At 49.9% G+C, this 20997-nt stretch overlaps 6 protein-coding genes across 6 annotated transcripts; 3 read left to right on the top strand and 3 right to left on the bottom strand.

Annotated features, from left to right (window-relative positions):
• Nucleotides 1-366: 366 nt before the first annotated feature.
• VFPPC_10643 (GDP-mannose 4,6-dehydratase) lies at nucleotides 367-1617 on the bottom strand (the record flags this gene model as incomplete). The annotated part of the gene is made up of 5 exons (XM_018288972.1): nucleotides 367-595; nucleotides 641-887; nucleotides 939-1125; nucleotides 1177-1529; nucleotides 1581-1617. The coding sequence occupies 5 exons, from the start codon at nucleotides 1615-1617 to the stop codon at nucleotides 367-369; spliced, it is 1053 nt and encodes a 350-aa protein (XP_018138124.1).
• A 744-nt stretch (nucleotides 1618-2361) lies between these two features.
• Nucleotides 2362-3475, top strand: VFPPC_10642 (hypothetical protein; the record flags this gene model as incomplete). The annotated part of the gene is made up of 4 exons (XM_018288971.1): nucleotides 2362-2878; nucleotides 2933-3023; nucleotides 3080-3318; nucleotides 3369-3475. 4 exons carry the CDS (start codon nucleotides 2362-2364, stop codon nucleotides 3473-3475), a joined length of 954 nt encoding a protein of 317 aa, XP_018138123.1.
• A 2316-nt stretch (nucleotides 3476-5791) lies between these two features.
• On the bottom strand, nucleotides 5792-6413 carry VFPPC_14800 (stress responsive A/B barrel domain-containing protein; the record flags this gene model as incomplete). The annotated part of the gene is made up of 3 exons (XM_018292568.1): nucleotides 5792-5953; nucleotides 6056-6166; nucleotides 6219-6413. 3 exons carry the CDS (start codon nucleotides 6411-6413, stop codon nucleotides 5792-5794), a joined length of 468 nt encoding a protein of 155 aa, XP_018138121.1.
• A 575-nt stretch (nucleotides 6414-6988) lies between these two features.
• VFPPC_10640 (purine nucleoside permease) lies at nucleotides 6989-8272 on the top strand (the record flags this gene model as incomplete). Its single annotated transcript, XM_022428720.1, has 3 exons — nucleotides 6989-7078; nucleotides 7152-7299; nucleotides 7368-8272. 3 exons carry the CDS (start codon nucleotides 6989-6991, stop codon nucleotides 8270-8272), a joined length of 1143 nt encoding a protein of 380 aa, XP_022284066.1.
• Nucleotides 8273-13040: 4768 nt separating this feature from the next.
• Nucleotides 13041-13916, bottom strand: VFPPC_10637 (NUDIX hydrolase domain-containing protein; the record flags this gene model as incomplete). Its single annotated transcript, XM_018288967.1, has 1 exon — nucleotides 13041-13916. One exon carries the CDS (start codon nucleotides 13914-13916, stop codon nucleotides 13041-13043), a length of 876 nt encoding a protein of 291 aa, XP_018138118.1.
• Nucleotides 13917-15234: 1318 nt separating this feature from the next.
• On the top strand, nucleotides 15235-19489 carry VFPPC_10636 (tetratricopeptide repeat domain-containing protein; the record flags this gene model as incomplete). The annotated part of the gene is made up of 5 exons (XM_018288966.1): nucleotides 15235-15325; nucleotides 15388-15526; nucleotides 15607-15864; nucleotides 15950-18463; nucleotides 18523-19489. 5 exons carry the CDS (start codon nucleotides 15235-15237, stop codon nucleotides 19487-19489), a joined length of 3969 nt encoding a protein of 1322 aa, XP_018138117.1.
• Nucleotides 19490-20997: the final 1508 nt, after the last annotated feature.

Genomic DNA, 20997 nt, shown 5'->3' with positions numbered 1-20997 from the left:
TACCAGGGAACGCTCTGTCTCCCATAGACATTTTCCTAAAAAGTAGGAGTCTTAGCCAAAAAAAAAAAAAAAAAAAAAAAAAAAAAAAAAAAAAAAGAAAAGAACTCGGAGACATACAACGACTGGTGTTTGCTGATCGTTGCTGTCCCAGCCACTTTACCAACTGGACTCTGAGAGCTGACAGTTATACGTATGGCTAATTGCAAATCTCCGCTCTAGCCATCATACACAGGCTCAATACCATGGTGAACTATTTCAAACCTTCTCTAAGATAATTTTTCGAAATGAACGAGTTCACAAGGAAACAATTTTTCACCCGCTCACATGATGCAGAAGATTTGCACTGTGAACAGCCTATTGCCACGTTTACAATCGAGGCGTGGACGATAAGAGCTGTAGATCCGCTTCAACCATCTCCTTGACCAGATTCTCAAAAGTAATGGTTGGCTGCCATTTCAACACTATTGCGGCTTTCGCGGGATCGCCAAGCAGCTTCTCTACTTCAAGTGGTCGGAAAAGCTCGCTGTTCACCCGAACGCGAACAGTGCCATCTCGAGCATCATACCCCACCTCGTTTTCCCCCTCGCCCTGCCATCTTTCGAAGTTAGCATGTAGCCGTACTAGCTCAACCTGTACGTACCTAAGCTCAATACCAATGACTTTAAAAGCTGCCTCCGCAAAACATCTGACAGATCGCGACGTGCCGCTCGCAAGAACAAAATCGTCGGGCCGCTGCTGTTGCATCATGTGATGGATTCCAACAACCATATCAGCGGCGTGTGTCCAGTCTCTTTCGGAGTCGAGATAACCCAACTGGATTTCAGTCGCCATGGCATGGGCTATGCGAGCCACGCCTAGAGTGATTTTTCGTGTGACGAAAGCTTCATCTACCGTCTGTTGAATTCTCAAGATCAGAGTTCATCTTAGTTGTCACTAACCTCTCAATGGTGATTCATGATTAAAGAGGATCCCATTGACTGCAAACATGTCATGCTGCTCGCGCATGAGCTTTGTGGCCCAGTAGCTCAGAACTTTTGAGGCACCGTACGGCGAGACTGGCCGAAAGGGGGTGGTTTCTTTCTGGGGAATCTCAGTTACACGACCAAAGACCTCAGAGCTACAAGCCTGTGGTGGGAGTCAGACTGATTTCAATCGTGTGAAACAGAGCATTCTCACATTGTAGAATCGAACGCGCTTATGCATATCCAGGGCCTGCAAGGCTTCTAGAAGTCGGATAGTCCCAATACTGTTTACGTCGTAAGTATAGAGAGCTTGCTGAAAAGACAGGCCGACATGCGATTGAGCCGCAAGATGGTAGATCTCATCAACTTCAATCCTGTTAAGAAGCTCGATCAAACACGCCAAGTTTAGCACGTCACCTGAGTGCAAAGTCAGACGGGCTCCATATTCTTTGATGAGGAGGGAGAGGTGAGTCTTCTTGTTTAAAGATCCCCGCATAAGGCCATAAACTCGATAGCCCAGCTGAAGAAGGTGACGGGACAAATAGAACCCATCTTGTCCATTAATGCCTGCATTGTTGAGTGCAAATGTACACAATTGAAGTTGAAGCACGTACTCACCTGATATAAGGGCACTAAGGTCACACGGCTTTGACATCACGATTCAAGTACCTGCTTCTCAGTTATGGGCTCTAGGATGGATAAAATTGTTGCATCTGGATGGAAATTTTCAGACCCTCCAGATGTAAAATGGAATTCTTGTTAGGCAGGGAATAAAGTCGCGGCATAATAAGTTCCTACGCAGATTGGACGTCAACTTTCCCACTTCGTCACTGCTAAACTTCCGAAAGCGACTTTGAAAGGCTGGGTGGTCTTGCCTCCTTGAGACCCAATGGGTTCTTTTGATCCCGTAGTACACCGAGGTCCTATTGTTGTGCGGTAGTCCCCGTCGGTTGATGGGAACCAACATTGTTTCCGGACGCCAGGGTTGGCTGAACATGGTTGCATCAACACGTCATGCTGGTGATAGCTTGCCAGGTGGGTTGGCTAGTGGTATGAGGGGTGGATGACAAGCCGAAGCTGAGCAAATTTGGATACCTGCCATGCTGTTCTCCTTTCACAAAGCATAGCCTCACAAGGGTAAGATTTATCGACCTCACCAACAAATCTCGAGAGATGCGACAGTTCCTTCAAGCAACAGATCAACACGACCCGCGAGATGTGACTGCAGGAGACCATCGTGCCCAGCCCTGGAGAAAATGGTGGCCGCCAAAGAGTGGCTGTCCTAAAACTCTGCCTTGGTGTGTGTGGCAATTCAACAACGACCAGCGGTTCGAAAAGCCCTGGTTGGACTGGCCTATGCGGTGGCCAGCTGAGTACAGTTTGTCTAAAACACATAACAATGAAAGATAAGATCGCTGAACATGATTTAGATTCCATTACAGCTGTTCCACGAATCCTTAATGACGAAAAATTGATTCTAGAGTGGCTACAGAATGAAGGCTCTGACTCCAGGCTCAAGGATACTGTAGCACGCACCACCAGCTTCCTTCAATATTTCGCTGACACAGAGAGGTACATACATGAAAAGCCTTATGCCTCTAAAATACCCCCACTGGTGCCAAATCAAGCTCAGTTGAATTTCGGGGGGCAATATCATCAAGTTGTCATAACAGATATTGCTGGGCACGAAACGCTTTTCAGCCTGGACAAGGACGGGTTTCAATTCGTACCGGACGTCTACCATGGGCCCATGTTTATAGAAGACTTGCAGACTTACATCAATACCATGTCTAACTGGCTGACAACCCATCTTGATTGTTCGGAAGTCTTCGTCTTTGACTTTGCTCTGAGGCATGAGCACAGTCGAGCTCTAGGCATCAAAGGGTTTGTGGACGTAGCACGGCGAGTTCACTGCGGTATAAAGTTCATGATCTATGAAAGGAGCAACTTTCTAAGCTAACTTGTGATAGATCAGACACCAAGGTCCGCGATCGGCAGGATTAAGCTACACATGGGCATGCGGGCAGATGAGCTCCTCAGAGGAAGATGCCGCCTAATCAAGTAAGTAGAAACACAGGACTATCATTTGTGAAGCTAATACACTTCCAAACATAAAGTATCTGGCGCCCGCTCGTCCCGGTTGTGGAGAGTTATCCACTAGCTGCCTGCTCCTTCACTTCAGTCACTGCCCAAGATTTTGTGCCAGTTGACGTCATCTTTCCCCATTATGCCGAAGAAGCGTTCGAAATTATAGCATCCAAGCGACACAGGTGGTACTACCGTTCGAAGATGACTTGGAAGGATGTCGCTCTCCTCAAGATTTACGATAATAACCAAGAGGACCGTGTCGCATATTGTCAGTTTATTAGTTCGTTTTCCCCGATCAAAGCTAATAACATAAAGCAGGCGCGCCGCACACAGGGTTTCGCGATCCACGGTCAGGATCTCAGATTCCAAGAAGCAGTATTGAGCTTAGGTGTCTTGTGTTTGGAGATAATAAGCAAAGGAAATGATCACACGGATTCTGGGCGATCGTCAAATCAGCTTTATTACCGGATGGCAAGGATTGACAAATGATTCACGTATCAAGCCAGTGGAATCCAATGCAAGCTGCCGAGATACCAGTAAATCGCAGTTTCACTCTGGCCTGTTGCTTTTCTGCGTTGACCAATAACGTTGGGTTTAGCCGCTCAGGCAGCGGGATTAATGTGACGCAACTTTCGAGGCATGGAATGGCAGGAATTGGGCCATTCTTCGGCCCGATGTGCTGATACCCAAAACCTCAGCCGTTATTCACGCGGAAGAACCCCAAGGTCTCAGCCACCCAAAAGTCTGGTCAAGGACTACAGCTCGAGATGCGCCGATCCTGCCCGTTCCAGTTCGAAGCGAGATAGCTACCGGCCAACCCCTCTTCTCTTTGCATGGCGACTTTGCCCGATTACCCGGACTCGCGTTCCATCACTGGGCTGAGACGGGGAAGCCGCAGCGTGTGGCTCCTCATTGCAAGATATCAGACAGGGACAGGCCTTCTTCGGTGAGTATGATTTGGGTGCATGGTAAATTGACATGGCTGCTTGCGTTCAAATACGAGGGTGACCAGATTCGTTGCTTTGCATAACTCCGCAGCCCGCAGAGTTGATGCGCAGTTTTCCTATCTGGATTCGTAGATGGCGCTTCAAAACGCGTTGATTTTGCAACTGAGCATTGCGAAGCGTTTATCGTTATGGGAATTGGTAAACTCGTATGGTCGTGCACATTCGCATAATGTACGCTTGAAGGTCCAGTCTCAATCAATACGTGTACCATTTCTCACAATTGTATCACTCATCTACTTCAACGAAACCGTGGTCTCTAAATCTGCCACTCAGCCACACCTCAAGTGGGTGTATAGTAGACACCATCGATGAAATCCAACGTGAGGAAGTTATTATTTTTGTGGTCAATACGCTCTACAAATCTCTTATGAGCTGGATCAACGTCCAAGAAGTACTGCCGGTCGACTTTATTCTTGAATTCCACGACAAATCCATGTGTCATGTTTTTCTGTATTTGGGTATACTTGAGCTCGCAAAGATCAAATGGGTTGAGGTTTTCTCTGCAGACTCATATTACTGCATTCAGGGTTGTTGTTCATGCCGCCTTTTGTTGCGAGAATATACGGCTTCCCCGTCTTCGCGTTTACACAGTCGTCTTTGAATGCAATTATCTGCTTGCAAATCCAGACACTGGCTTAGTTGGACGCTCATTAAGACATAACACTTTTAAATTGAACAGATAGTTTCTCGATCGTCTCGCGAGAGGCTGTAGGTTTGAAGGAGACCAGAAGGATATGCGTAATTGGTATGTTGGGTGTTCTATGTCGAGATGGCGACACATCCCAGATGCCGGTGCTCAGAATGAAAACGATGGTGAAGAGAGCAATTAGAATGTGGCCTGAACGGGTGGCAGGAGGACCACTTGCTGTCAACATTTCAGTGGGAAGATACGGATATGAATTGAGCGGGCAGGAGATGGCATCACGTTAAGCACTTCCAAGAGGGTCGGCACTAGTCACAGCGACCAAACGACAAAATTATGCTTGGTTGAAATTTCGCTGCCTGTTCTGCAAGGATATAGCTTCAAATGGGCGTCTCATTGGTCGTCATTTCAGCGGCCGAAACATGGCGCACTGCCGAAAGTCTCAGTGGGAAATGAGGCTGCGGCAACGGTGGTGGCGGGAATTCAAGAGGTGTAGACCACCCACTAAAACAAACACTATTGGGCACAGATACTAAATGAGCTTAAGATCTGGGAAATGTGCATTGATTGAGTTGTGGTGGTGCCAAATGCTCGTACTCTCTGCCCGCTCCCAAACCGATTACGCACGAACACAAGAATAGATCAATAAGATCATCAATTTTGGTCCCATAATCCATTACAAAGCTAATCGTGAATTAGAACAACCCCGATTATCAAACATTTTAGCGCCCTTTTAATTGCACACTTCCTGGGAGTCATGGAGCGTGTGCATACAACGATAAGAGGTAACGGATATAAAGATAGTGACAGGGGTAAAGTCACCGAGAATGTACACGAAATGGTTTGGGGAAGAAAAAAGGTAACCATGGAATACGCACACACCCAACATCAGCACAATATTATCGTGCTAAGAGACGTAAGAGACGTGAGACCGGTAATCTATTGTATACTCCCACCATCGAAACACACCCCATGCCAGTAAGGCCCGTAAGAATATCTGGCATACACTCAGTCTGGGTGCCATAGCTTCTGAACCCTTTTTCTAAACAAGTGCAGACACTGGACCTCCAGGGCCTACCAGAGCCTCATATTTAGGCGCCATACACGCCATCTGTAAAATCTAGCGTGAGAAAATCATTGTTGTTTGGGTCAATGTGCTCGACGAATGCCTTGTGGGCTGGGTCAACATCCAGGAAGTACTGGCGGTCAGCTTCGTTCTGAAACTCAATGATGAACCCGTGGGTCATATTTTTCTGTCAGAACGAAACGTTAGCAGTCTAAACGGCGGGATTGTATAAGGGAAGTAAAAATGAGCTCGCAGGGCTGGAGATAGTAGGTGTGTAGGCATGACCGACGTTGCTGTGCTCAGGATTGTTGTTGATGCCACCGCTTGTGGCGAGGACATAGGGTTTACCCGTGTCGGGATGAAGGCAAGTCTCCTTGAAGGCAATGATTCGCTTGCAAATCTGTTTTCTCCAGTTAGGCCAAGCGTGTGCTCCGCTGTATTAGGCAGCTCACCGAATCAACGGTATCCTGCGAAACAGACGGTTTGAAAGAGACCAGGAGAATGTGGGTGACGGTCATCTCGTGGGTTGAGACGTCGAAAGGCAGAGCCTGGCTGAAGTAGAGTGCTGTGGTGAGAATGAAGGTCGTAGTGACTAGGATTGCAGTGCGGCCAAAACCAGTCCAGAGATCTCCAACCTTGCAATACATGAATGCAGAGGCAGAGAATGGAAGTGAGGATGTGAAGCGGCAGCGGGAAAGGGAAAAGTAGATTTGACTAGATGTTACGCTGCGATGTATTTGTAGGTGTGCCGTGTCTCAGGGGTTTGCACAAGGCATGAAGGGAGAAATTGCGGGTACGTACTGAGGGTTCCAGTGTGCCTGATAAGGCAGAAAGGACAGAGTTTGCCTGGTTAGGCAGAACGAGCAGCAGGCTCGCTAGGCTGGGATGCGCTGATACCTGGTACTCCTTACACAGGGTGATACTCTGTTAGAGAGCCTAAAGATAGGTACCTGTGTGCTTACGGGGTAGCATTCGACGGCCTGTAATTACTGTACCTACCGCTTCATCGTTAGCAACGCCTACATAACCGTCCTGTCCCAGGTGAGATGCCACTTGTGAGAGCCTCTTAATTGCAATTTGTTCCCACCTCTCACTTCCTTTGTACTTTCACCTTCTCACTGCCTCCTTTCCCATCCATCTTCCTCATTGCCCTCAGCCCGTAACCCAGATTTCGGCGTATGTCATTCCAATCAATCGATCGATACATCCTTCATGTGTAACAATGGCATTGCATTACTTGATCCACCAGTTCACGAACGGCGGCGGCTCAGCAACTTCCGTTGAGGCTCCCAAGGTTTTCATTTTCGCAATGGTATGCCTCGCCATCTCATATTCACCTCTTTGATGTGCAAATGACCGTCTTCTAATTCTTATTGACTGTATAGTGCCAGGAAGAAGCTGATCACTGGCTCTCCAATGATGCTACAGTCAAACTTTCCCGTAAGATACCTTTGCCAGGTCTTTCTCGGGGCTTTGGCGATGTGCATTCCACTGCGGACGGCTCTGTCTGCCTGCTTATCGTAGGCACAGCACGTGGGTGGTCCCCTCGGACGTCGCATCAATACCTCGTACCGTCGATAATAATCAGGAATGCATCACAGTTATCAACGCCGCCTTGTCCGTCAACAACCTCATCTCCTCAGGGCGGTTTGACTTTACCAAAACCTACTTTATCCTCAGTGGGATTGCAGGTGGGAATCCCAGGATAACCACGCTTGGAGGGGTGGCGTTTGCTCGGTTTGCAGTACAGGTAGATACCCAGATGGAGTGGGACGCGAGGGAGATTCCCTCGTCATGGCAGTCCGGCTACGTGCCCATGGGTGCAAAAACACCAAACTCGTTTCCGCTCGGTGTCCACGGCTCCGAGGTTTATGAGCTCAATGACAACCTCCGGCAGATGTCCATGGAGCTTGCCCGACAGGCGATCCTCGAGGACTCGAAAGAGGCCGCAGCGACCCGGGTCAAGTACGCGGATTCCCCCAACGACATGTACCAGGCTGCCACTCTCGCTCCCAGCATTCTGGAAGGGGATGTGCTCTCATCCAACACCTTTTGGCATGGGTTCTACCTCTCCGAATCCATGGATAATGTCGCCAAGGTTTATACAGCAGGCAAGGGCAACTACGCCATGACGGCCCAGGAAGACACGGCAATTTTATGCGCGTTGCTGAGAGCAGCGCTCCAGGAAAAAGTCGATTTCTCGCGCATCATACTCATGCGGGCAGCGTCAAACTTTGACCGGGAACCTACAACTGATGTGCCTCCGCAGCTGCCCTGGATCATGGATAGTGGAGGTTTGGAGCCTGCAGTGCGGAACTTGTACAACACTGGAGTCAAGATCATCGACGCTATTCTGGCGCGCTGGACCTCCAAATTCGAGCAGGGCATCCGGCCAGACAATTACATCGGCGACATCTTTGGGTCACTCGGTGGAAAGCCAGACTTTGTGCCCGATGGCATAGGCAAGTCTGGCACCGCTTGCAGTGCTAACAAGCCTCCAGCTTAGGTAGAAAACATGTACACAACAGGGACACGTGTTCCGTTGATTTGCCAATGAGAAAAAGACATTGCTTTATGTACAAGCCACCTCTTGTCGGTGGTCAGTCAGAAATCATGCTATGCTTGAATACTGCGCACCGATGACCAAACCAAAAGCCACCTACTCCCATCCACACAACCAGTGTCCATACCCAAGACGGGAAAGTGAGGCGGACGGGATGTCAAATGCCAGTAGTGCGCCTTTGTTGGGGAGTCAAGGACCAAGCATGTCTCAGAAGCGAGGGCATGGTCTTTATTAATGTTGACCATACATGTTGTGGAGACACAAAACCGTCACAACATCTGTGCACCTTCTCTCTTGTGGCTTCAGCCACCGAGCTTGATTGGATCCGTAGTCCGGGGTAAGCGATGGGAAAGAGATTAACCATTGGTCTTGGATAAGGGAACCTTGAGGGGAACTAACAATGCTGCGGGCCGTTCCCGTCTAAAGCCTCCTCGCCTCCCCGCACAACTCCTGGAGAATTTGGAATGGAGGTGTGATGATCCTGCTGAGTGACGGAGTAATTGTGCCGAACTTGATTTTCTGGTGTGTGGAACCAGCATCCATTGTGAACTGGATTGACGGACCCGCAATGTCCCAATTAGGAAGTGGAAGAGATTCACTGCATTAAGTCGTCATCGAATCATATGGAAGCTTACAGCCACATGGCGTACAAACTTGTGTTAAGCATGGCCAGTCAATTGGCTTTCTCTGCAGGAATAACTGCCCAATGGAAAGGTTGCATTGCATAGTGGCCTTTCTGCATCACTGCAAATTCCGTACGCTCGCTCCCAATGGCCCATCTATCCAGCCGTCTCAGCGGAGAACCCGTCTGTAGCGCCGGGAAGCCCCGCTGACTCCACCAGTATACAACTCTGCCCTGTCAGTATTCTCCCTACCCCGGAGCTGTCATCAGCTTGCCACTGTGGGTCGAATTTCCAGGCCACCAAAAACCATGCATTCGACGTCTTTGATAACACGGCTGGTATACACAGCCAATAAGGAGCCTTTTACTGTTACAACAGACACTGAACCCCTTGTCAATTCATCGATATTCACGATCAGTCAATTAGTTAAATTTTTTTTTTCTGCTAAAATAATGAAGGAAAAAAGTCTGAACTGGCAGATAACACAGGGGCGAACCTTACCCGTGAAAGTTACACCTCGTAAAGGTCACTAGCGGTAGAGCACGCTACTACATTACTGGGGGAAAAAAAAATTATCCATCCCAATACAGCTTTATGGCGCCAAGGGCGCCGGCGGAATGGCTGATACCACCGACTAAATGGATTCACGTTGATAGAGCCACAGCCCTTATTGAGTTATAGTGGACGGAAAACGTGGCAACGTAAATGGCTCCTTTGACGTGTGGACGATTAGTCACCAAATGAGATGGCACTGGGTACCCATACGCTGACACCATAGGGTCAAAAAATGCCTTAGTCAGCGCATTTCCCGCGCGACACCCAAGCGCCAGAACGCACCCAAGACACCTGGCACCTGGTTACGCTCGTTCAATCAATTGACAGCCAACGTGCTCAAAGACATGGACACACCAGTCTCACCGTCGCCGCACCAACCGCCAACGGAGCGACTTCATCGTGCCTCCTCAACCTCGTCAATGCCCCTGCCTCCTGAGGCAACATACAGCTCTAAAGAAGAGCTGTACACCGCAATCCAATCCTTTGCTGCACGTCACCACTACGCGTTTCGGATTGGACGGTCAAAGAAAATCAACAATGGCCCTAAGACAAAAATATTCTACAACTGTGATCGATGCGGCCCTCCTCCACCTGATAACCACCCGCAAAGTCGTCCCCACAGTCGCATACGCTCGACCACTAGTCGAAAGACAAACTGTCAGTTCTCAGTGCTGGCTGTAGAGCATAGCAATACTCAATGGGAGCTACGGCATAGGCCAGGCATAGAGAATGGCGTTCATAACCACCCCCCGAGTCAATCTGCCAGCTCTCATCCAGCTCACCGAAAGCTAGCACAAGCAGAGGTACACCAGGCAAGGTCGTTGTATAATGCAGGTAAGTTTGATGCCTAACACTTGCTCCTTCTCAAAGCCCAGTCTAAGAGTATATCTAGGCATCAAGCCAGCGCAAGCAATGACTTACCTCCGCCAAATGACTTCCACCCCACTTCTACCGCACGATATATATAACCTCAATGCCTCTTTCAGACGAGACCAAAGACATGGACTCTCTGCAAATGATGCGCTAATCCAGCATCTCAAAGACAACAAAATACACTTCAAAATAAACATCACACCAGAGAACCGAACCCAGCACCTCTTTATTGCATACCCACAATCTATTCAGCTAGCACGGACCAATCAAGACGTTGTATTAATAGATAATACGTATAAGACCAATAAATTTGGCATGCCACTGCTCCATATGATTGGTGAGTATGGTTCATTATACGTAAACGTCAACCACTATGGTCACGCGAATACACTAGTGACAGTGAGTTTTGCTTTCCAGAGTATATACTGATCTTCAATACTAATCAGTGTGACCTGTAGGCATAACTAGCTCAGGAATGACGTTCTCAATTGGGTTTTGCTTCCTTCCAGGCGAACAACAAGAGGATTATGCGTGGGCATTAAAGTGTTTCCAAGAGCTAGGAATTGACCCTTCTGTAGTAGTCATGGATGGTGATTCTGCTTTGAAGAATGCATCAGAAGAGGTGTTCTCGTGCGCTCCTACATTGCTTTGTATTTGGCATGTTAACCAATGCGTTCTTGCAAACTGTAAGAGCGTGGTCGGGGATGAGGGTTGGGGGGCATTCCAGGCTGCGTGGCATGCAATTATTGCAGCACCGACAATCGAGCAATTTGACAAGCTTTGGCTTGAATTTAAGACTCAATATTCCAATCCCAGAACCCACAAATGCATCAGTTACCTCCAAAAGGAGTGGTTGAAGGATGGTCAAAAGGAACGTCTCCTTGCGGCTCACGCAAACCAATACCTGCACTTTGGTATTCGGACTATGTCTCGCAATGAAGGTGCGCATGCCTACATTAAACGCTACCTTGGTGGCAAGAAGAGCAAAGGAGACTTATATTGTTCATGGCTACGGATTGAAGCAGCCGTAATTAACCAAATTACTGCTGTGTCAACCCGTACAAATAATCTACGGGATCGTATGCCCATTGACATAGACAAAAGTCTATACCATGGCTGTTTCGGAGTTGTTACTTGGCATGCATTACGGCTTGTACAACAGCATTTGTCTGTTTCTCTCCCGCTGCGGCCCTGTACAGGCCGGTTTGTACGATCAATGGGCTTGCCTTGCGCACATATTTGTGACGTAAAGAGAGCTGTGGGCGGTCTCACTCCATCAGACTTCCATAAGCATTGGTTCTGGGACCGCGAAAGTACGTTTCAGCCACTCCTTGATCGGTTACGGGCTAGTAGGCATCGCCATGCAGCAAATCTACAAGTACGCCATACAGGCCGCATCCCCTCTACAGGTGAAGAGCTGCCTGTAAAACGGCCTCCTGTATGTTCAGCGTGCCATATACGTGGCCATACAATGAGCAGCCGTAACTGCCCCCTGAAACTGCAAGCGTCTATCGCTAGTCAGAGTCAGATTCTTCGTGATCTAGAGGCAACAAGAGGGCAACCATTGGCCCCCCTGGTACCTACTACAACCATTTCAATTACTACCTCAGTTCCAGCTTATGTACCCCCTACAGCTACATTCGCGCCACTTGCGCCAGTTGTACAACCACTAGGTTCGAAGGTGTCGATAGACGTGCAGCTGAATCCACCAAGGGCTTTTACTGCCCCTCCAGTACAACCAAAGCAGTTGTCAGCAAACCGACCTGAGGTGCTAATAAAATCTTACCTAGCTGAAAAGGCAGCCTGGCTTGCAAAGCATCCTACCATACGACCAACGGAGTACCGTAAGGCTCGGAAATGGAAGACCCCGCGACCAAAGGTCTTAAAAGAGCAAGTGTTTTATATGCCTAAGGAACGGCGAGATCTTGACGGTACTATTATTGCTGCAAAGGCTAATTGGACGTCTGAGGAGATTATATCATGGTTAGATAATGAAGAAAGAAGAGAGGAGGAGGAATATAAAAGGCTTCGGTCCGAGTTTATTGGCAATGGTCATAGGCATGCTGAAAGTACGCATCGGGAGATGTGGAACAGAGCTGCAGAAGAGGTTGCTGAGGATTCTGAGCGATACATACTATAATTTTTATTTTAGTTTGAGCGCGTTGGCCGTTAATTGATCGTGCGATTGCCACCAAGTTACAGGTGTTTGTCTGCTGGTGTGTACGCTTGGGTGTCGCGCGGGAAATGCGCTGACTAAGGCATTTTTTGACCCTATGGTGTCAGCGTATGGGTACCCGATGGCACTAGCTTATGTTCAAAGTTTCGCTTCCCTGCGGCCAGGCCTATCATTGCTCTGACTTTGTTCGCAGGTAGGGCAAGGGCCACCATGCCGCGAAATCGGAATTAGATGGTGCAACATTCGAGGCATAGTTATGACGGGACGAAGCCAGTTCAGATCCAATGATTTAGCTTTCCATCGAGACATCGGGTTATGGAACTGCTGACATTACTGGGCTGGTATTGACGGATTTGTATGTCAAGTAATACGCCGCCTGAACTGGTGCGTCAACATGCATATCTAAAATCATAGCTGCGATGGCCACAAATGCGGTAAACAGACGACTCAATGACCTTGATAGTTCAGAATCAAATGTGGTTATTCAGCTCGGATTTATATCACTATCGCCCAATAACTGACTAGGCTTCGGAGACTCACTTCTGACAGCGTCAAAAAAATCAGGCACCAAAGGCATGGGTAGCTTCCTCCTTAGCCGCGTACATAGATCCACGTATTGCACTTCACTGTCAGGCGTAATCTTTCCATGTCGGATCAGGAAATCTATCATCACGAGACAGACATTGGGTTTAAATTCACCCGCCCTCATTCTCGTCATGATCTCTCCGCAATCCATGAGCAGGAACTCTTCAACCTCACCATCTTTTCCAATGCGGGGCTTTTCTAAAGTTCCATTGGTGCCTAGCTCCAAATCGTATACATATAATGCCTCGAATCTGCATAGCTTTGTATTAGGGTCGCAGTTGCCTACGGTGACGACGCCAACGCTTTGGATTCGGGACCTAACCAGGGTTCTTGGCAGGGAAGCTTCCTCCATTAATTCGTCAAGTATAGATTCTAGCGGCGTACGGTAGGACTTGATACCACCAGCGGATGTGCTGTCTAGCATGCCAGGGAACATAAAAATTGACCTGCTCCGACGCGCAACCCATATTAGAAGACCTTGGTTGGGTGTCCTCACAAATGCGGTGCAATGGACGGCCCGGAAAGCAATACCGAATAGAGGAGCTGCGTATCTCTCGACCTCAACGCGTTCTTGTGCCCCTGGGATGAGAAAATACTCGCTATGTGACCCGTTTAGCGTGGCAAACCGGCCCTCATCAATGGCCTCGTCCACAATCTGCTGGAAAGCATCCTTTCTGTAAGCTGACCCGCAGGTGCCATCAGGAGGCTGTGAGAGATTGATGCGGCGGGTTTCATGGTCAATTTCAAATATCGCTGGCCATTTTAAAATGTTCATAGTGTTAGGATGAACGTAGCCGTGGGCGCGCTCATCCGGTAATATATACAGTCCATAGTAAGGACTGTGATTCAGGCTAAAATCGGTTGAAACACTACGGCTCAAATAGATATCCATAAAGAATTAGCTCAGGCACTATATGGTAATAGACTTAAAAGTGCACTGGATAACTTTCGCAAATTGTGAGACTGAGCATTGGGCAAGTGGAGACGCGGACTTACTTATCAACGGATTCAACTAGCTGAAGGAGACTCTTTTCTTTGCATCTTGACTTTGTCACGGCTGACATTGTTCCTATCGAATCCATATCCTGCGCCAAGCTAACCTCGCTCAACAGTGCAAACCCCTTGATTCATTTAAGAACGACCACAGCATACCCAAGCATCATACATTTGCGGCTGATGGAGGCTATAAAGGACAGGAAGTACCCCGCTTCACCATAACCATCACCCATGGCAGACAGAACCCAAGCACTTGTAATCTACAAGACGCGATAACCGCGTCATTTAATATGGGAGGGGTGCTAACTGCTACACATCTGGCAGGACTACCGATGACCGTGAGTGTAAAATGTCTGTGCCAAGGAATGGCGTGGGGCTCAGCAAAACCTGTGGAAAAGAGCTTGAGATGGCAAAAGGGAGGGTACACAAAAATACCTGCACGGCTCCGCGTTGGAGGGGCTCAGTTCTTCTCCTCACGACAGGGGCACAGATGCCCTTGCGACAATCCAAATGTATGCTGTACTGATGCCCAACATCCATACTGTCATGCTTCGTAACATTCTCGCATGATGGGTAAATAAGTGTAAGAAGTGTTGCGCCCAGCCTAGAGATGTCTCAGTTACTCATGAAGGTAGCCCAGGCAGCACATTAATCCACGACGTCCATCACCCCAAGTTGACGAATCGGTGCCAAAAGATTGCCTTCTACCAGACCCCCGTGCGCCAATAATCAACTTTAGAAAGTGGCGGACGAGGATATGAACAGTGAGACTCGGTCGGGCACGACGTAGGAGATGCCCAGTCAGAAGGCAAGACAAATAAACAAAGATAAACGATAAACAAAAAAAAAAAGAGCACAGTGTACATTAACGGCAGGCTTTTCGGGTAACCTGTCTCCCACGTTTTGTTCTCAGATGGCAACCTACTCACTAAACCGCAGTGGTTCTGCCTCCAGCCATATTCTACCCTTCCTATGAATGACGAACACGGCAATATACCTCTCAATTTCCCCCTCAACGTCAAGCGTTGCTGGAAGCCGAAGCAGACGAGCAGGCTCGTGTTGCGTTCAATGTTCAATGATTATGCCCAGCCGCAGTGATGGCGTCTCATCGGCCGCAAGCTTCTGACGAAACAAGCTTTCATGGCACGACAGCCGCCGAATCTCGACCTTTGCGAGCTCTTTCTCTCGGTTCGTCATCACACTAACACAACCTCTTGCAACACGGCAGGTATGGAGGCTAATAGTTGTAGATGGCGGTGGTGTACGAGGGCTGTCATCTCTCCTCATTCTCCGGCGCATCATGCACAACGTCAAACCGAGTGACAGTCTGTACGATATTGCCAAACCGTGTGAATATTTCGATATGATATGCGGCACCAGCACTGGAGGGTTTGTCTGACCTATTCTCACTCCCATTAACTCCCCTTTCCCTTCCTTCTCGAGACACGACTAACGGATATTTGGCGCAGTCTCATCGCTATCATGTTAGGGAGGCTCCAAATGGGAGTACAAGAAGCCATCGACGCCTATCTAGTCCTAGCCGAGAAAGTGTTCCGCGAATCCCATCCCTTCTCTCGCGTAATGGGGGCCCGTACGCTAGGAGCTCTGCTAGGGAACGCTCGATACAGCGGAGACGCGCTCACTGATGCGATACAGGAGATCGTCGAGGGCAAGACAGACAGCAAGGACACACTGTTATTAGATACTCGAGAGGATGCTTGCAGGGTGTACGTCCATGCGCATCTATTTCCCTCTCTCGGTTCCCTCTACGCACGTTGAGCAGTTACTGACCTTTGGGGAAATGTCAAACAGCTTTGTGTGTGCAACACGGACGGCGAATACCGAGCCGGCTCTTCTGCGATCCTATCGCAGCAATAGGGAGGAAGGTTGCCACGCGGCCATTTGGGAGGCAGGGAGGGCGACTTCAGCAGCCCCGACCTTCTTCCCGCCCATCAAATTCGGCAAGCCCCCTGCCGAGTACGTCGACGGTGCCATAGGGCACAACAACCCCATACGACTACTCATGCGCGAGGTCGAGAGCGTATGGGGCTCTAGCGCGAAGCTTGCTTGCGTCCTCAGCATCGGCACTGGTGTCTCAGAGCCGAAGAAGCTGGGTTCGAAGGGTCACAAGGTTCTCTTGGCCTGCAAGAAGCTGGCGACCAGCGCCGAGGCAATCGCGCGGAGCTTCTATATGGATCAGGGGGAGAAACTGCAAAGAGAAGGGAAGTACTTCCGGTTTAATGTGTCGCACGGGCTCCAGGGCATCAGTTTAGAGGAATGGCAGACATTTGATCAGATAGATGCCGCCACAAGGATGTACCTGGAGGATGTCAACGAGGCTATCCAAGCCTGCTGCGACCGCTTGAAGGATCGGAGCGCGAGCTTGAACAGCCCCAGATCACCTGTCGCCAGTCCCTTCAGCAACAGGATATCATCAAACACCACTAGCCTTGGGACCTTTGACGTTCCGCACAACTCCAGCCCTTATTTCACCGGCCGCTCAGAGTCCATGCAGGCTATTGAGAAACACTTCCTCCATCGACATCCACATAACCCCCAGATTGTAGTATTGAGTGGACTTGGGGGGATTGGCAAGACGCAGATCGCTTTGCACTATTTCGAACGCCACAAGAGCAGTTACTCGAGCGCCTTCTTCGTTCAGTGTAACAGCGAACAGGAGGCAATAGCTGCCTACGTACGCTTCGCTGGTTTTGTGGTCGATGAAGAGCTGCGCGCCACACCCACCAGTAACTCCGACGAAGTTGCGAAGAGACTGGGATTCTCGGGCTTGCTGACTGAACGGCCTGGTCAGCTGATGAACGAAGCCCACCGGAGAGTTGTCAACGCTGTTTGTTCATGGCTTGGGCGACAGCAAGGGAAGTTCTTGGTTATCCTGGATAACGCAGACGACCCAAACGCGATGAACCTCACCAACTTCATCCCGCATCACAGGAACGGGGACATCATCATCACGTCCCGGGATGCTGGCGCTATGGCATTTGGACAGCTGTTCAAGATAGAGGAGATGTCCGAAGATGAGGCTGTCACACTTCTCGGTCAAGCGTCGCATCTCAAGCTCGATACGCAGGAGTTGCGGGATGCAGCCAAGAAGATCACCGAGGCTCTAGGTTACTTGCCTCTCGCCATAGACCAGGCCTGCGGCTACCTGGTGACGTCTGGGTCGGACATCCGCAACTTCCTATCAACCTACAAGCTCCACTACAAGTCTCTGCTGTCGAGAATTCCCAACGATGGTATGCTCGGTTACAAAAAATCGGCGCTCACCACCTGGGAGATGAGTTTTGGGCGGCTGCAGTCCGAGTCACCCCAATCGGCATCCCTTTTGCAGCATCTCGGCTTCATGCACTGCAAGGATATCTGCGAGCCGCTCTTTTATCCTGCCGACGAGATGACGAACATGAGCTGGGGTCTTCAAGGGGATAGCTTCAGCTTCGACGAGACCTTCGCATTGGTGTGCAAGCTCTCGCTAATGAGGCGGAACGAGAAGCCGCGGACGTATGAGATCCACAAGGTAGTCCATCTGTGGATCAAGGAACGCCTGGACCTGGAGCAGAGGGCTCTCTATGCGAGAGGAGCGATTGTAAGCGTTTCTAAGACCCTAGCTGCTCTCAATCAAAAGAATTCACGGTGGGTCCGGGAAACCCACCGCCGGTTGTTACCCCACGTTGAGGCGGCGTGGAATAACGTGGAGGAATATACATCTCTGAAAGACGATGGCATCCACACAGGATTCATGAACGCACTGCAAGTTGTTTCCAATTCTTTCCGGACCCAAGGCTACTATGAACTGGCTGAAAGAGGGTTCATTCGGGTCTACAAGGCCAACATTATCAACTTCGGGACGGACGCCAACGAGACACTCCATGCCGCGGCGGATTTAGCCGCGATTTACAAGCTTGGAGGCAACATGCCGAAGGCGGAAGAGTTTTACAGGTTTGTACTGAAAGGGTTTACCAGAGTCCTGGGCTCGGACGACATAGCCACCCTGCAGGCGCTTCACGACCTAGCTAGCGTGCTAAGATACAGGGGCGGGTCTGACGAGGCGATAACCTTATATCAGCAGGCGCTGGACGGCCGTAGGAAAAAGTGCGGGCACGAGGGCCTTGAGACCCTGGAGACTATGGACTCACTGGCGGGCCTATATCAGGACCTCAAGCGGTCTGTGGACGCAGAACCTCTTCGGTTGTTCGCCCTCCAAGCAAGACAAAAAATTCTCGGCCCCGAACACGCCGACACGCTTAGAACAGCCCTGAACATGGGACTGTTATATTCCAACATGGGGAAGCACGAGCAGGCCCTCGAGCTGTAAGTGACCACCCATCACCTGAGGCTACTAACCCGCACTAATACCCCACGCCTTCCAGGTTTGACAGGGCCTATATGAGCAGAGTAACTCTACTTAAGTCGCAGAGCCCGAACGCGTGCAATGCACTGTCCCTGATAGCCGCCTTATATGCTAACATTGGGCACGTGAATAAGTCCGAAATGCTATATCGCGAGGTCCTCTCAAGCCAGCAAGACGTCCTCGGGGCTCAGCATCCTGATACTCTCTGGACCTTGAATCACTTATCAGTGATCCTCTTTTCCAAAGAGAGGTCCGAAGCCGCGATCCAATCCGTCGAAAAGTCGGCGACGGATCTAGAGAGCGTGCTAGGGGTCCATAACCTGGACACACTCTGGGTCTTCCATAACCTGGCCATGATATATGCGTTCCTGGGTCGGTTCAAGGAGGCCGAAGAGCTTCAGGAGCTTGTAGTGGACGGGTATCTCACCGGCCTAGGACCGGATCATATCAACACGCTATACATGCTTAACGACCTTGGAGACTGCTATCTACGGGCCGGGAAGTATGACAAGGCTGAGGAGATGATACGGAGGGCTTTTGAGGGCAAGCGCAAGCACTTTGGCCCCCGGAGCCAGTACACGCTCTATAGTGCAACCCTCCTCGCCTGCACTATCAAGGAGCTGGGTCGTCGCAAGGAGGCCGAGAGGATGTACACGCAGACCTTTGAGACGACGCTCGAGACGCTGGGTTTTGACCACTCGGCCGTGTGGTGGGTTGCGAACTACCTAGCCGAGTTCTACGTAGAGGCACAGCGCTGGCGGGAGGCCGAGAAGTTGTACGAGAGGCTGCTCGAGGTCAAGACTAAGTTCCTGGGGGAGACGCACGCGAGTACCAGTCACTCCAGGGAGCTCCTAGAGGCGACGAGGAAGCAGATGATGTCCCCTGAGAATGCACCCCGCAGTGCAGTGTTGAGCAGGCCGGCTAAGAGCCTACCATCAGATTTTGGATACAGGGCTAGAAATGACATAGTCCAAGTTCTGTTCTAAGAAGGCCATGTCCTTGAGAGGCTTAATATTAACTGCGGATTGAATATACCCGATAAGGAAATGTACTAAACAAGTGCGTATAAGCAATCATTTTACGCGGACGCAATGGCCTGCTCGTGCTCTTGTACCGTCACAATTGGTATGGGTACCGACACTGTCGGCCACAAAGGTAGAGTCGGTAAACGTCGTGTAGGGAAACAATCCAAGGTAACTATTGGAGGATATTATGTCTTACATCGGGTGATCAAATGGTCGTAATTTGAGCAGACGAGAACCGAAGGTACTTTTAGAGAGCGTCCGCTAGCAGCCCGTCGACAGTCACCTGACAGCCCTCACAAGCATCTGGACAGCCCAAGCTGGGTCCGGTAATACAACTTTCTCGCCAACGAACGTGCAAGATTGCTACTCACGAGCATGTTCGATGTCGTGGGTGACGCATGCGAGCAAGTCAGTTGCTGAGCGGCCCGGTAAGGCGCCCGCTTGTTGCGGACTGAGGACCTTGTGACACAGCGCCATCGTAGCCATTCTCCGGGCCACCAGCCTTTCTAGTCCCTTGCCTAAACAACTCAGTAGGGCAATTGGTCTCCATGACCGGGCGTCTGTGAAGTCTTTCTTGCTAGGCTTCTTCAGCATTACTACTTCTGCTGTCCGGAATGGCTCTGGGTGGTATTCAAGCATAAGACAGGCTTGGAATAGTGGCTTTATCCGCTCTCTGATAACATGCCATCAGGCTCGGAGTAGCCGTACAGAAATTCCGTTCGCGCCCGGTGAGGTGCTTTTGACCAGGATGGTGGAAGCAGCCAGCTCTTCATGTGAGAGCTCCATTTCCCACGTCAGATCTCTTCTTGGGGCGACCGGTATTGTCATTGGGTCGGTATCTAGGTCTTCGCTACTGTCTCTTCGCTTGAGTAGAGTTTGTCTGAGTATATGTGCCTTATCCGTGGTGTTTGCGATAACCCTCCCTTCCACGACCAGCGGAGGTGCGCTGACAGCAGGGGCTAGCTTGTGCCACTGGATGACCTTGTAGAGGTCTTCATCGGACCTGATTCCGTCGATTCGTGATTTCCAGTATTTGTCTTTCTCCTCCCGTATTATTTTGAGGAACTCTCTGCGTTCCACAAGTTGTGGTTTATGTGGGTTCTCCCTTCGTGCAGCATGGTACGTCTTGCGAGCTTGGTGGCACCTTTCGGTCCACCATGGGGCGCTGTAATTCTTTTGTTTTGATTGACCTTGGACTGCACTGGCCGCATCGTTTAAAGCAGTAAGAAGCGTAGAGGTCGTTGCGTCGAGATCCGTCGGGGTTGGCGTTCTTGGTAACAGAGGGAGACTACTTGTCCCTAGCTCTACTAGCCTTACGAATAATTCTAACTTGTGGTCTGGTATAGTCTGGCGTCTCTGTTCGAGTGTGATCTTTTGTCGTCGGGGAACCGTGATTAGGATGCCTTCGTGGTTGGCACCTGGATGTAGGTTATCTACCATTCTGGCTGTGGCAAAGGGGATGTTGGAGA

The sequence above is a fragment of the Pochonia chlamydosporia genome, assembly GCF_001653235.2.
Source record: "Pochonia chlamydosporia 170 chromosome Unknown PCv3seq00009, whole genome shotgun sequence".
NCBI lineage: Eukaryota > Fungi > Ascomycota > Sordariomycetes > Hypocreales > Clavicipitaceae > Pochonia > Pochonia chlamydosporia.
This window is presented reverse-complemented; position numbering and strand designations above follow the sequence as displayed.